A 15,809-nucleotide genomic window follows, 5' to 3' on the forward strand; every position below is an offset into this window, starting at 1 on the left:
TGTTCATTGGCTATGGTGAGAATAAAAAAGGCTATAGATGCTATGATATTCGAAACAATAAATTATATGTGTCAAGAAATGTAAACTTTATTGAAGATCAAAATGGTTTCGATATCCACACATCTAAGGAAGACATCAATTATTCTTTTCTATTCGACTTAGCTCATAGGATTGAGTCCCCTGAGGCAATTACTTGTGATATTAGTTGTGATGGAATTTTACATTATAATGATATACCACAACATGATAATACTTCCCAAAATGAAAACCTTAATGATATAAATGTATATACCCGGCGGATAGGAAATGAACATCAACCTGCTATTGACAGATACTCTCAAGACTTCTCTTTAAAAGAATCTATTGATAACAATCCACCTAGGAGATCTTCTCGTACTAGTAGTTTACCAAAAAAATTTGTGTCGTATGAATCTTTTTCTTCGAATTATAGAGCTTGTCTCATGTTAATACATTCGTATCATGAGCCTACCTCATTCAAGGAAGCTAAAGATCACCCACATTGGATTGAAGCTATGAAAATCGAATTAGAGGCTCTTAACAAGGCCCAAACCTGGAGCATTATTCCTCAACCTTTAGGAAAAAAAACAATTGGGTGTAGATGGGTATATAAAGTCAAAACCAAATGTGATGGGTCTCTTGAAAGATACAAAGCTCGTTTGGTTGCAAAAGGCTACGCCCAAGAATATGGGATTGATTATGAAGAAACCTTTGCTCCTGTAGCCAGAATGACTAGTGTACGAACCCTAATTGCTTTAGCATCCATCAAACAATGGTCGATATATCAACTTGATGTCAAAAATGCGTTTTTAAATGGAACTCTGTGTGAAGAAGTTCTTATGGACCCTCCGCCGGGTCTTGAAATTGGGAAATGTAATATTCTAAAATTAAACAAAGCTCTCTATGGTTTAAAACAAGCAGCAAAAGCTTGGTATGATCTTTTTAGCAAAGTAGTTCTTGATAATGGTTTCTCCTCATGTTACACAGATACTGCTTTGTTTGTTAAATCTTCTAATGAATACATAACAATTTTGTTATTATATGTTGATGACATGATTATCACAGGTAATGATAAGAAAGGTATTGATCTTATTAAAAATATTCTTAAGAAAAATTTTGATATGTCTGATCTGGGTTTTCTAAGGTATTTCTTAGGAATTGAAGTTGCATACTCCCCCAAGGGGTATGCCCTATCTTAGATGAAGCTTGCCTCTGACATTATTGCTAAGTCTGGGTTGACAGATGACAAAAGGGTGGAGACTCCAGAAGTGATCAATGCCAAGATGAGAGCCAATGATGACACTCCTTTAGCAGACCCCACACCTTATCGTCAACTGATTGGATCTTTAACATATTTATCTATCACCAGGCCTGACATTTCAGACTGCTCCTACCACTACTCACATGGCAGCAGTAATGAGGATTATCAGATACTTAAAAAATTCCATAACTAAGGGAGTATTCTTATCCTCTTCTTCACCTCTTACTTTACTTGCGTATACTGACTCTGATTGGAGGGGTAACCCCGATGATCGTATTTCTACCACAGGTTATTGTGTGTTTCTTGGGGAGTCACTTATCTCCTGGAGGTGTAAGAAGCAGTGTAAAGTTTCTCTATCGTCTACCGAAGCAGAATATCGTGCGATGACCACTACCACAACTGAGATTATATGGTTAAGAAGCTTACTTAAAGATATGGGTGTCTCATTCTCAACTCCTTCAAAGCTGTGTTGTGACAACAAGAGCTCCATCTATATTGTTAACAATCACACTTTTCATGAACGAACGAAGCATATTGAGATGGACTGTCATTATGTTCGAGATGAGTTCCTACGCGGCACCATTCAACTCCCATATGTTCCTACCGAATATCAGTTGGCGGACTTCTTCACCAAAGCCTTGCCCTCGCCTCGCTTCTACTTCCTCCTTAGCAAACTCTCGGTGATTTCACCATGTGTTTGAGGGGGGGTGTTAAAATATGATGTATATTTATATATACATATCTATATATATAGATTATGACACATACATATATATGATATATATATGTCTATGTGTCTATCTATATATATAAATATATATATATATATATTTTTGTAAAACCCGATAGGGGTATTTCTGTCATTTCACCTGTACACGCATATCATTGATATGCTTTTTCTTTTCTTTCTTTTTCCTTTATTCTTTTTCCTTTTTTGCTTTTTTAGTTTTTCTTTTTAATCATTTGAGAGGGGTCCACATAGAGTCGTTGGACCCCTCCAACGGTCATAAATATGACCGTTGGAGGGGCTCCAACGACTCTATGGGAGCCCCTCCTTGGGTCCCTTGCTGTGTATAAATAAGGGGCTCAACCCCATGTATTTTCTAAGCTTCTTGTGAAGCATTCTATGAAGTGTGATATGTTTTTTTTCTCTTTTTTGTGCTTGACCACTTTTGTGGTTTATTTTGCCCCTTTGTGGCCTCTTGTGTATGTGCGTGCTTTCGCTTGGAGACTTTGCCCTTTTACATTTGGCACTTCATTACACATTGAACAAACAAAAATGTTGCACTTCAGTCTCTACCACTGTATTACAACTTTAGGTGTCGATGAAAGCCATGGTCTTTCATCCATGTTTATCAACCTGTTCAGACCATGGAGGCATCTAAAGCTGGCTGCAGAAATAGAAGAAATAACATGTTCATTCCAGTTAGACCCAGCCCTAACATGATCATGCTGCTCACTCTCTTCTTGGTGGAACTCAATTTGTAGACTTATGGCATTGGTGATCGGACCTAGATTCATCACAGCTGTGTTCAATGTGCATTGCTGTTATTCATTGTGTTTTCAACTAAGTTCCTTTAGTACTCTATGACTAAATCCTTTAAGTTTATGTCTTAATTTTTATATTTGACCTTTTATCTTAATTAATGAATGCATGCTTATAATAAATGTAGTTCACAGGAATTTCTTTCTGTGTATTACTAAATTTATAAAATTGATGTATGATACAAAGTGTGATGGAATTCCAGATTGAATCAACTTTTCAAACTCAGAGACCAGAGTTGAGGAACATTGTTGTGTTTATTGCTTGGCCTTCAAATATTTATTCGCTTTTGCTTTGGTGATTATTGTGCTGCCTTAAATTATTTGAAATAACATTGCAGGTTGAATTGGTGCATGTAAAGAGGCTGAATGTGCAGAAATTTGACCTTGGGGGCACACCAAGGAGAATCTTATTTCATAGTGAAAGCAAGACATTGCTAGTTATGAGGACAGAGCCCAGCACCGATTTCATATCTGTTTCAGATATTTGCCGTGTGGATCCTCTTAGTGGTTTTATGAATTCATGTTTTAAATTCGATCCAGGTGAAACACCAAAGTGTATGCAGCTTATGAAGGTTGGAAATGAGCAACTGTTAGTGGTTGGAACCAGCCTTTCTACTGGCCGGGTTATCATGCCAAGTGGGGAAGCTGAAAGGTGGCTTGCTTTGTGAACTTGTCAACCCTATGCTTTTCTGAAGCAACAGCATTTCTCTGTTAATTCTTTTTAATACAATGTCTATAATATTTGATTATATTGTTTGGCTTCTTGGACTTGGTAGTGGAAATAAGTGTCAAGTTGTTTCTGAAACACATGATTTATGACAATCTTTGTAGTGTGCAAACAGTTTTATTCTTTTGTTTGAGCATCAACAGAAACCTAAGTTGAATGATCATGGTAGTTGGCCGTTTTTCTATAGTTTGCAAAGCTAGGATGAATAATCTTGATTACTAAATTTTAATCATCATAATAGTGAAATTTATTCATGATGGTTTTATATGCATCTTTGCCTTCACAGATGTTGCACTTGTGGGCCAATACCCTTTTGTTTCTTTCGTAATTATTGCAATGCTAGAGTGAGAATTCTTGATTATGCAAATTCAAATTATCATCAACATACTTTGTGACAACACATGTTTTTCTTAGTGGTTTAAAACCCAATCACTTGGTAGTTGGTACTCAACCTGGCAAGGGTTGTCTTGACCAGCCGGGTCTACTTGGTGACTCAACTCAGTCAGCTAACTTTATATCAATCTAAACATAAATAAAATAAATAGTTACATATGTATAGATGAATGCAATGGTTAGGACCCCTATTGTTCAGGAGACCCTTCAAAAATATAAGTTGGTGTTTTTTGCTAGATTTGAACCGGTAGATGAGCTTGTCATTGTTTATTTGCACTAAAAACATGCTTTGTATTAAATTGATTTAGTGAAAAACTTTAATATTTTATCCACCAAATTTAGCGTGATGTCAGCCAATGGTGTTTTTTTCTCTCTAAAGAACACATTTAAGCATGAAAAATACCTAATCTAATACATTTTTTTTTCTGGGTAAACTGATTAACACTAATGATTCAGATCAAGCAAAAAACACCTGCAATGATTTCTGAAGTGACCCAAGGAGGGACCTAACGGAAAGGGGTCCCACCGAAGGTGGGCATTGGGCTAGGCCAGCCTGACTCAGACCTAGGCCCGCTGAAAGCCCGACCTTACTATTGCCAAGTTCAAGTGAGTCTCGAGTGGGGTTGGGCCAGGACTTTTAAGCCCTAGTAATTAGGATGGGCGGGGTTCTGTTGAGTTAGTAGTTTAGCTTAACCAAGAAGCTTGCCAATTTATTAGTTGGGCTAGGCCCGACTGACTCTTATCAGGCTTGGGCTGCTTTTCCCTACCAGTCTGGGTACCAGATTGCCCATTGGATACCCAGCCTGATGTTCACCCCTAGTCCTAACAAATGCATTCGTCATACATTATGTGTTACGTGATTTTGCCCATTAGATAAGTAATAGGTAGGGATGACAGGACTTGAAACCCGTGACATTTTATACCCCTAAAAAATGCAGTGGCAAACTGTACTACATCCCTTTCAGTTGTACAATGTTATTGTAGACAGTCCCTGGTTTCTTTTATAGACCTTTATTTTCTTTATCTATTTACATGTTAAGACCATACAGATAAATACACGAATTTTATGTTAAGGATTGGTTAGTTAATGTATTAAGGTTATATTCATCATTCGAGTTAGAGCATGGTACTTTTGTTATTACAGCATATTAATCGGGAAATTTTTTGTATGTTTTTCATAACATTATATATATATATATTATATGTATATATACAAAATATATGTATATAAAAGATATTAAGGAGACATCAGCCCTAATCCAATCATTACATGGCTGGTGATTCTTTTCCTTTTTTATCTCTTTTTATTCTTTGCGGCTTCCGCTTCCTAATATTGCATGACGTGGATCTTGAGGCACTATTTTCTTGGTATCAGAGCGATGAAAGTGGTAAGATCTCTTCAAGTTAAGTATTGCTTAATATTTCCCCTCCATAACCATCTTTAAGTCTTCTTCCTTGATCCTTCACTCCTTTCTTGATTTTTTTTCTTTTCCATCTCTTCTTCATATCATTCCTTATTTTAGTTCTCTTTTTCCTTCATATATTCTCTTGTTTGCTTAGTCTTTAATTCACTTCTTGAAATCTTTCCTGATCTCTTGATGTCTGCACATATTTTTTGAAAAAAAGGAAGAAAAAGTTATCATAAAAAGGGAAAATAGAAAAAAGGAGGTGCCTCATATCTAATTGATCTCTTTAAATCAAACCTACAACTCATAAAAAAGGAACATTGATGTTCCAGTAAGAAAGAAGGTTTCAAATTGGCACATCAATCATTCCCCATGGCGTTGTTCTAGTTGCTGTTGGTAATGATCAATCGACAAATGAAGATTTTTTTCAGGCCCACTCCCAAAAATGGGTAGAACTTCTTTCTTGGGGGAGCTGTTTGTGTTGCTGATGTCACCGATTCTCCTTCCAGTTATTTTACAAATTGACTTTACTTCTTCCGTCTTTTATTTAGTCTTGATTCATTTTCAGTCTTTTTTTTCCTCGTATTTTCCTTTTTAAAACATATTATATACATATTTTGTTTTTCCCTGTTGGCATCTGTTAAAATGTAATCTCGTATTTGTGTGTATATATATATATATATATATATATATATATAGAGAGAGAGAGAGAGAGAGAGAGAGAGAGAGAGAGAGATACATTTACATATATACCATGTATATATGTAGATATCTCTCTCTCTCTCTATATATATAAATATATATAGTATTTCTTGTAAAACCCGACAAGGGTATTCCTTTTTTATTTTGCGCATATTCCAATAGGAATATGTTGTACTTTTACTTTTTATTTCTTTTTATTTCTTTTTTTTCTTTTTGGTCAAACCTTTGGGGGCCCAATATAGTTGTTGGGCCCCTCCAATGGTCACATTTGTGACCGTTGGAGGGGCTCCAACGACCGTGTTGGAGGCCCCTCAAAGGCCTCCTTTGGTTCCTTATAAATAGGGGTATTTTTCTGAAAAAGGTGTACGATCCGACCCGATCCATGTACCCATGTAACCCTTTTTATTAATCGGGTCTGGATCCACCAGACTCGGACCCGGATCCATACCTCTGTAATGTAAATATAAATGCATAGTTTAGGTCACGATTTCAAGATTGCAATCGTGACAGCCACAACCTCTCTTGTATCCTTTTCTTCGTCTCTCTCTCTCTCGTTTTTTCAATACAGGTACCAAGGTGGAATTCTAACATGGTATCAGAGCCGAGATCTGTCTAAGGGTCGGAAAAAGTTTCCGTCAGGTGCGACAATCGGAGTTTTGAGTCTTCATCTCTTCTTCAGTCAGCCGAGTCCTCTTCATCTGTCCAAAGGCCGAGAGTCGAACCACCAAAGGCCGAGACCCTTCAACGAGTTCTCTTTATCTTCTTCAGCCGAACCCATCAACAACCCAGTCTGAAGTCCTCATCTCTTCTAAACAGGAGTTCTACATCCAATCGGAGTTTTGAGGTTTTTCGCTTCTCCCCTTATCTACTCTTCTTCATTTCTGTTCTTCTTCCCTCATTCTTCTTCTCTTTTCTAAATTATTCTGTGCACCCACACCTCAAGTGGGTTTGTTTCTCTCTTGGATCTGAGATTCACGTGAATCCTGTTCACGTGAACCCAGACCGTGAAAAGGAGTGGCTGTGTTTCACGTGAATCATTGAAATTGACTCACGTGAAACACAAGACCAATCACGATCCCTATTTCATTTTATTGATATTGCCTGCTTGACATTCCTTATTGCTATTGTCTGTTCGATCTTCCTCCGTCCAACCTTCTCCTCGCACTTGCACATTCAAATATATGTTTACTGTATAGTTCCCTTCTTGATTCTTATTTCTGCTACTTGCCTAAAAATATATTTAACGAGGGAAGGTTTATTTTATCAAGACAATCTCAGTTTTCTGGAGTGCTTAAGAAAAGGTTCAGTCCCTTTATTCTAAGAATCTGACCAAAAAAAAAAAGGGCTGAGCATTTCGTGAGAACTCTTACACTTCGTGAACACTCTTGTTGATTTTTTTTACTCTCTATGGATCCTTATTCCTCTCAATCAAATCTTTCTTCAAGTTTTCTTAACCAACTCGTTTCTGAAAAGTTGAATACCTCAAACTTCTTGATTTGGAAGAGACAAATCATTCCTTTTATAAGGAGCCAAGGTCTCTTGGGTCACCTGGATGGAACCACTCCAGTCCCACCAGAATTTGTTCCGAGAGAAGAGAAAGATGATCAAGGGGCGAGTTCGATCGTATATGTCAAAAATGTTGAATTTCTCAATTGGGAAAGGAAAGATCAATCAGTTGTTGCATACATCACTTCAACTCTGTCTCAAGAGGTTCTTGTTGCTATTCCCGACAATTGTACAACACTACAACTCTGGGAACGACTGGTTCAGACATATTCACAGGTGTCTCAAGCAAGGATGGTTTTTCTAAAAAGGGAGTTTCAGTTGCTAAGAAAAGACTCCATGACCATCATGAAATTTTTGAACAAGATAAAGGTCATCACAGATAAGCTTGCCGTTATAGGATATGCCGTAAGTGAAAATGACATGGTGCAACAAACTCTGAGCGGGTTGGGATATGACTACAATATGATAGTCACTTCACTATTGTGCCTTCCTGTTCTCCCTAGCTTTGATGAGCTACGAGCCAAATTGATCAAGTACGAAATGACTCTGAAAGGATTATCTGAAGAATCTCATATTCACAAAAATTCTCAAGAAGTTTTTGCCACAGGAGTGACTTATGGTAGATGACGAGGACGAGGAGGACAAGGGCAAAGTGGACACGGAGGGCATGGTCTGCTTCCCACTCCAAATATGTTAGTTCATGCGCAGAGATCAAGATCCATCCCTACTTGCTTTTTTTGTAACAAAAAGGGGCATATCAAGGCGAATTGTTGGCATAATCCAGAGAATAAAGGAAAGGGTCCACAGATAGAAACCAAAAGGAAGTTCTCAAATACCAGAGACAGTGGAGAGATTAAAGATCTGCTGATATCTGCATTGTCAGAGTTGAAATTGAAGCAGAGTGATGAAGGCACTTGGTTTGTCGACGCAGGGGCAGCGACTCATGTGACAGGTGATGCATGTAAGATTTCTAATCCTATTCCTTATTTTGGAAAAAGTAAGATTGTCATTGGAGATGAATCCCATCATCCTGGAAAAACTGTCATTCCCATGTCATATTTCACTCTTATTCTTTCTGACGTTCTTCATGCACCTGACATTAAGAAAAATATTGTCTCTGTCTCCAAACTTATTGATGATAATAATGCTTCAGTTGAATTCACTCCCTTCTCTGTGCATGTCAAGGACCTACGCACGAGGGAAACATTCGCTGAAGGAAAGAGACGAGGCAATATGTATGTCTTTGAAGAAGCTCCATGTCATGCTGTTCGCCCTGTTCATATGAATTCGAAGCCTTCATTAGAGTCGTGCTCATCCTCTTCTGCTAATGTTTTTAGTATTTCTGAATGTAATAAGCCATTCTTATGGCATAGTCGATTAGCACATTGTGGGAGTCATTTTATTGAGAAACTTGTATCTAATAATCTCATTCCAAAAGAAAGTCTCAATGGGGATGAGAGCAGTCACAAGTATTTCAGTTGTCTTTTATGCAAGAGTCATGTATTGCCTTTTCATTCTATTAATAAGAGAGCTTCAAAACCTTTTGAGATAATCTATTCTAATGTATGGGGACCCGCCCCTATTGCCTTTGGATCTGGGAGCAAATATTATCTAATCTTTGTTGATAACTATTCTCGATACACTTGGATATATTTCATAAAAAATAAGTCAGAAGTCTTCTCTTTGTTTCAAAATTTTCTTTTCTTTGTCAAAAACCAATTTTTTGAGTCCATTCAATTTTTCCAATGTGATGGAGGTGGGGAATTCTCATCTTGTGATTTTATTTCTTTTCTTTAAAATAACGGAATAGAAAGAAGGTTGTTTTGTCCTCACACCCCTCAGCAACATGGGATTGCTGAACGAAAACATAGGCATATCGTTGAAATCGCCATGAGTATGCTTCATGACAACAATCTTCCCATCAACCTATGGACAGAAGCTTTCCATTCTGCTGTGCATGTGATAAATAGACTGCCTATGGTCATTCTGGAAAATAAGTCTCCTTATCACTGTCTTTTTGGAGCTCATCTTAGTTATCATGATCTGCGTATTTTTTGATGTGTCTGTTATGTGCATATTGATCAGTCTCTGAGAAACAAGTTTCAGGACAAGGCAAAGAAGTGTAGATTTGTGGGATATGCAGATGACTACAAAGGATATAGGTGTTATGATCCCACCAACAAACACATCATGTAACACCCCAAAATTTCGACTTGTGATTTCGAAAACCTTATCGAAAAACCTTTCAAAGATTTTAAGTTTAATATTTAAAAACAACAGCGGAAGACATTTAGAAAGGAACACAAGTCAACAATCCTGGGTACGTTAGCTGAAAAATCATCATTCACATGTACAACATCTTAAAGGAATTTAAGAAATAAGGCAATCGATTAAAATCTGCAGTTTATTACAAAATGAGCATTTTATTCCAAAGTTCATTAAATCTAAGAAAAACTCCAAAAAGTCCCAGAGCCAAGCCGTCAGCAGAAAGAAGATAAATCTTGATCCATGTTGCACCACGCCATCGGCTGCCAGTGACGTCCTACTCCTCACCTGCCCATGAAATGGGTCAGTTTCATAACAAACCAGTAGGTGCACGAACAGATAAGTAGAATGAAAATAAAACAGGACATTCATGAGATAAGCAATTATGATATTTAAGCAATTAAAGCAACTGTAGTCTATTCTAACAGATGTAATAAGTGCAAAGAGTTGTTAGTTGACGCAGTGTAAGTCTCAGTCATCTACAACTATTCATGAATATATTCTTTAAGTTCTGATATTAACTGGCCTGTGGGTACGCACATACGCGAAACGTAGAAACATCCGAGACCGATCCAGGGGTTTATTATGTCAGGTGTTTTCATTAACCCGGATGGCTGACTGAGTCCGCTCCTAAGGGGACGGTCAGTGGCCAAGAGAGTAAATTCCCAAAGGCATTCGTGGCCCATGGATGCATCCAACTTCTGCAGAAGTGCCTGAGAATTACCACCTAGGATAATTTATGGTAATCCCAATTCCCCTAACTCCGATGACTGGGGAAAACCGAGTCTTTTGCCCGTGGGGTGGTTGTTAACAACCTGTCCATCGGAGTCTTTGTACCATCCATCCTCTCCCTTGATGAACCGTGAAGATCGGATGGGTACGACGGGGGTTTCTTAACCGCCGCCCCATCCTACATGCTTTGGTCCATTAGACCCACTCGAGCATCTTGCCTATGAAGGCGAAATGGTCACTATTTATGTGATCTCAGCAATGTGCTAATTGCACTCATCAAGGTTGCTACAACCTCATCAACCCACCATCGTAACCCACATGGGACGTACTTGTCCAAAAGTACGATCATACCTTCCTAGAGGTACAACTACGATAATGTTTTATGATTTCTTTGGTTCCTACATGACATGTTTTGCTTTTCTGAGCAATTGGCCTGTGGAGGCCGATATTATCACATCAAAATCAATAAAGTGTAAATTTCACACTTCAATACACTCCATGATCTTACATAAAATTCATACCGTACCTGCCTTAAGGTTCGATTACAATAGCAATTGCAGTGCATTCTGAGTCTATTCACAAAGTCTACCTTAAGTATGCAGTTTCAAAGGAGTAATCATGCAAAATAGACAATTATCAGTTAAGTAATCTTACACGTAAACAGGCATGCCAATTAACCTACTTGATGAGTCTACCCAAAGAATTTACATTATGCGAGTAAACTTTGACCAGTCAATATTTCTTCAGATACACAAGTATGCAAAATAACTATTCTATCTCAGAAGTCTTATTTTATTTTGTTCATACATACTATTCGTGCGACTTTCCCCTACCTCGGGATGTCGTGCAGCTGCGTGCGTCTACGCGTGTAGATGATACGAGGCTCGGGCCGCGGAGCCAGAGCGAGGGGTCCGATGCGAGGTCTGCAACAGTGCTACGTTAATTATAATGCGGAGAAGTAGAAAAACAAGCCTGCCTATAGGAGAAAAAGAGAGGCAGCAGGGGTGTGCCCCTGCTGGCCGAAAACCGAAACACGACAAGGGCGAGCCCTTGCCTGCAGACAGCCGCGGGGAGACAGGGCTGAGCCCTCTGTCAAAAACAAATAGCGTGGCGGCAGGGGAACAACCCCTGCCGACAGCCACCAAGTGGCAGGGGCTGAGCCCCTGCCGACAGCAAGAAGTGGCAGGGGCTCAGCCCCTGCCAACAGCACACAGTGGCAGGGGCTGAGCCCCTGCCGACAGCAATGGATGGCAGGGGGCCAGCCCCTGTCGGAAGCATAAGGATGGCAGGGGGCCAGCCCCTGCCGGAAGCACATGGATGGCAGGGGGCCAGCCCCTGCCGATAGCAAGAAGTGGCAGGGGCTGAGCCCCTGCCGACAGCGAGAAGTGGCAGGGGCTGAGCCCCTGCCGACAGCACTGGACGACAAGGGGGGCCCAGCCCCTGCCGAAAGCACAGGTCGGCAGGGGCCAACCCCTGCCGACAGCACGAAGTGGCAGGGGCTGAGCCCCTGCCGACAACACAGGTCGGCAAGGGGCCAACCCCTGCCGACAGCACTGGACGGCAGGGGGGGCCAGCCCCTGCCGAAAGCACAGGTCGGCAGGGGGCCAACCTCTGCCGACAGCACGAAGTGGCAGGGGCTGAGCCCCTGCTGACAGCACAGGTCGGCAAGGGGCCAACCCCTGCCGATAACACTGGACGGCAGGGGGGCCAGCCCCTGCCGAAAGCCACAAGGTGGCAGCAAAAAGGGGTGCCGCAGGGGCCACCGGTCCCCTGCCGGCACTCCGGCGAATCGCAGAGGGAGAAGGGAACGACAGGGGCCGCGTAGGCCACCTGTCGGGGCCCCGGTGACACAGGGAGGCGGTGGGAGGCCGCGGCAGTGGCTGTGAGCCGCCTGCCGGCCTCCCGGCGAGGTGACAGGGAGGGGGTGAGGAGGAGAAGAGGGAGGAGAAGAGGGAGTACTAACTTGGGAGGCGGTGGCCGGCGTCGGCGACGTGCGCAGCAGGGAGGAGACCGGCGTGGAGGGGTGGCGAGGGCTGCGAGAGGGAGGAGAAGAGAAGAGGGAGGCGTGACCCCCCCCTCGCCCTCCATCCTCTCTCTTAAAGGCGCAGGGGGCACCCGAATGGGGAAACCCTCGATGGGTTTCCCTATCCAGCCCAGAAACGAAGGGGGAGAAGGGGGGTTGCGGCGCCCGACTGCTCGGGTTTTTTGAAAACCCTAAAATAAAAGGGGGCCCGGGTCGGGTCCGGACCTGACCCGGCCCGGGTCCAAACCGATTTTTTTTTTATTTGGGGTTTTTACACATCAGAATCTCAAGAAATGTTATCTTTGATGAACAAAATTTTGATCACGGAACCAACGCAACGAATATGTCAATTAAAGTTTTTTATCCTTGGCTGAGCTCAGAACTTTTTGCTGGCTCCAATGAAGCATGTTCCTCAGATTGCGTGCAGCAAGAAGAAGAGACGTTTTAGAACGTTAGGACGTCGGGATCACAGAATACAAAGGAAGTACCGGGCAGATACAAAGGCATTGTCTATTCTAGACAGAGTCAGACAACATCAAGCCAGTCAGATCATGTCTCAGCATCAAGCCATTCCGATCATGTCTTAGTCGCCAATCCTACTTCTTCTCATACTCTTGAGGTCAGAAAATCGAACCGCATATGACATCCTATCGACAGGTGGGTTAGCTATAACAACTTCGCCTTGGATCTTCAACTGTTTTTAACTGCCATCAATAAGGAAGATGAACTCATCATGTATTATCTGGCAGCCACTTCTACGAAATGGGTAGAAGCCATGAATGATGAAATGCAAGCCTTGCATGAATGTGGAACCTAGGAAGTTGTTCCCAGACCACCTGACAAAAATGTTGTCGGATGCAAATGGGTCTACAAAATAAAGTATAAGCCAGATGGAACCATTGAACGATATAAGGCAAGGCTTGTGGCAAAAGGATTTACTCAAGAAGCAGGGCAAGACTTTGATGAACCTTTAGTCCGGTTGTAAGAATGGGAACGATTCAAATTATTATTTCCCTGGCTCTTGAACATGGATGGAAGTTGAGTCAGCTTGATGTTAAAAATGCATTCTTGCATGGAGATTTGAAGGAGGAAGTATACATGGAGCAACCCCTTGGATATCAAGAACAAAATTGTAAAACCCATGTGTGCAAGTTAAAAAGAGCTATCTACGGTCTAAAGCAAGCATTTCGCTCTTGGTTTGATAGCTTCTCACTAGAGATTCAGAAACATGGATTTTCCCGTTCTATGCTGATCCACTCATTATTTATTTTTAAAAGTTAGCCTGTGACCACTCTATTATTAATTTATATCGATGATATTATCATCACAGGAAACTCTGCGGGCCACATCCAAGAAGTCAAAGACTTACTAGGTCAGAGGTTCAAAATGAAAGATCTTGGAGTTCTACGTTATTTCCTTGGTGTAGAAGTTGATAACCAGGCTCATGGCTTGACACTCACTCAGCACAAGTACACCGTAGATGTTCTCAGCAAGGCATGCATGAAAGACTACAAACCTCTAGGAACTCCGAGTGTACTTCATCAAAAACTTAGCGCTCATGATGGAGATCTGTGTGATGACCCCACAGGTATCGAAGCATAATAGGAATGTTACAGTACCTCACATTCACTAAACTTGATATTGTTTATTCAGTCAATCAAGTGTCTCAATTTATGCATGCGCCACACACTGGACATATGGAAGCGGTCAAGAGGATCCTTAGATATCTGAAAGGGACTATTGGGGATGGATTGATATATTTACCACAATCATATAGCAAAGATGAACACGAACTTACTGTATACTGTGATGCAGACTGGGCAGGAGATCCTGACGAACGAAGATCTACATCAGGATACTGTGTCTTCATTGGAAAAAATTTAGTCTTTTGGAGCAGTAGAAAACAAAAGGCTATTGCTAGATCAAGCACTGAGGTTGAGTATTTCTTGTAAAACCTGACAAGGGTATTTTCATCCTTTTTTATTTTGTGCATATTCCAATAGGAATATGTTGTACTTTTACTTTTTATTTCTTTTTTCTTTTTGGTCAAACCTTTGGAGGTCCCAATATAGTTGTTGGGCCCCTCCAACGGTCACATTTGTGACCGTTGGAGGGGCTCCAACGACTATGTTGGAGGCCCCTCAAAGGCCTCCTTTGGTTCCTTATAAATAGGGGTATTTCCCCTTGTTGTATTCTTTACATGCCATTGTGCATATTTGTGTTATTTTATGCCTTTGTGCATATTTGTTCAAGTGTTATTTGAGTGCCTTTGTGCACATCTCTTGTGAGGTATTAGTGCTTGTATGCGTATTGTCTCTTCGTAGACATTTTCACAACATCATCCCTATGTAAGCAACAATCTGCTGATTTGCATTCCTTCCCTTCCTTGGGCAACAATCAGCTGGTTTGCATTCCTTCCCTTCTTTTGTCCTTTTATTAGTCTAATTATGGCTACTTCTAGGGCCACCATTGAATTCTTTCTTGCTCAACTAACTTGTCACCCACAAGCTGGAATCTTCCAACTTTATTACTTGGAGTAAACAAATGATACCATTCATAAGTAATCTTAACTTGGTGGGCACTTAGACGGTTTTTTACTAGAGCTTGTGGAATTTGTTCCTCAAAGAGAGAATAAAGATGGGTGGTCAAGGGTTCTATAGTCAAGAATCTTGCACACTTTCACAGTGAAAAATCCTGCTTACATAGCATCGAGGAAGAATGAGCAATCAATGGTTGCCTTTATCAGTCTTTCAATCACGAGGTTCTGTTTTAGGTCCTTACCAAGGTATACCGTACCCATGTCGACATGACTAGGTGTGTGTATGGGTACCAGGTGTGGCACAGGTACGTTATGGGTCATTTGGGTCGTACAACTTAGAGAGAGAGAGAGAGAGAGAGAGAGAGAGAGAGAGAGAGAGAGAGAGAGAGAGAGAGAGACGTCACAAGCCCCAAACCCTCTCTTTTTGCATTTTATTTTATAAACAAAAGTATCAAATAACCCACTCTTTTAAAAAGCTTTCGTCCAACCCCACAATCTCTCCAAAATATCATCCTCTATCCCGATCCAAAGTCTCTCTCTCTCTCTCTCTATATATATATATATATATATGAGTAATGTGCTGGTTCTGCCCAGTTTCTCATTCTGCCCCCTCAAAATCATAGTTTTTTGGTATTTTTTCTCACATCTAACACCGTAGATTTCCAAATACCATTGATTTCCAAATACTTTAT

At 40.8% G+C, this 15,809-nt stretch overlaps 1 protein-coding gene across 1 annotated transcript in view; it reads left to right on the top strand.

Annotated features, from left to right (window-relative positions):
- Positions 1-15,809, top strand: part of LOC149827839 (Cleavage and polyadenylation specificity factor (CPSF) A subunit protein) — a 121,500-nt gene that overhangs the window by 38,331 nt on the left and 67,360 nt on the right. Inside the window, exon 8 of the mRNA XM_090019681.1 lies at positions 3,163-3,476. Coding sequence (XP_089875807.1) covers positions 3,163-3,476 — 314 coding nt within the window. The remainder of the gene's footprint in view (positions 1-3,162; positions 3,477-15,809) is intronic.

Source organism: Nuphar pumila, chromosome 10 (genome assembly GCF_984573655.1).
Source record: "Nuphar pumila chromosome 10, dmNupPumi1.hap1.1, whole genome shotgun sequence".
Classification (NCBI taxonomy): domain Eukaryota; kingdom Viridiplantae; phylum Streptophyta; class Magnoliopsida; order Nymphaeales; family Nymphaeaceae; genus Nuphar; species Nuphar pumila.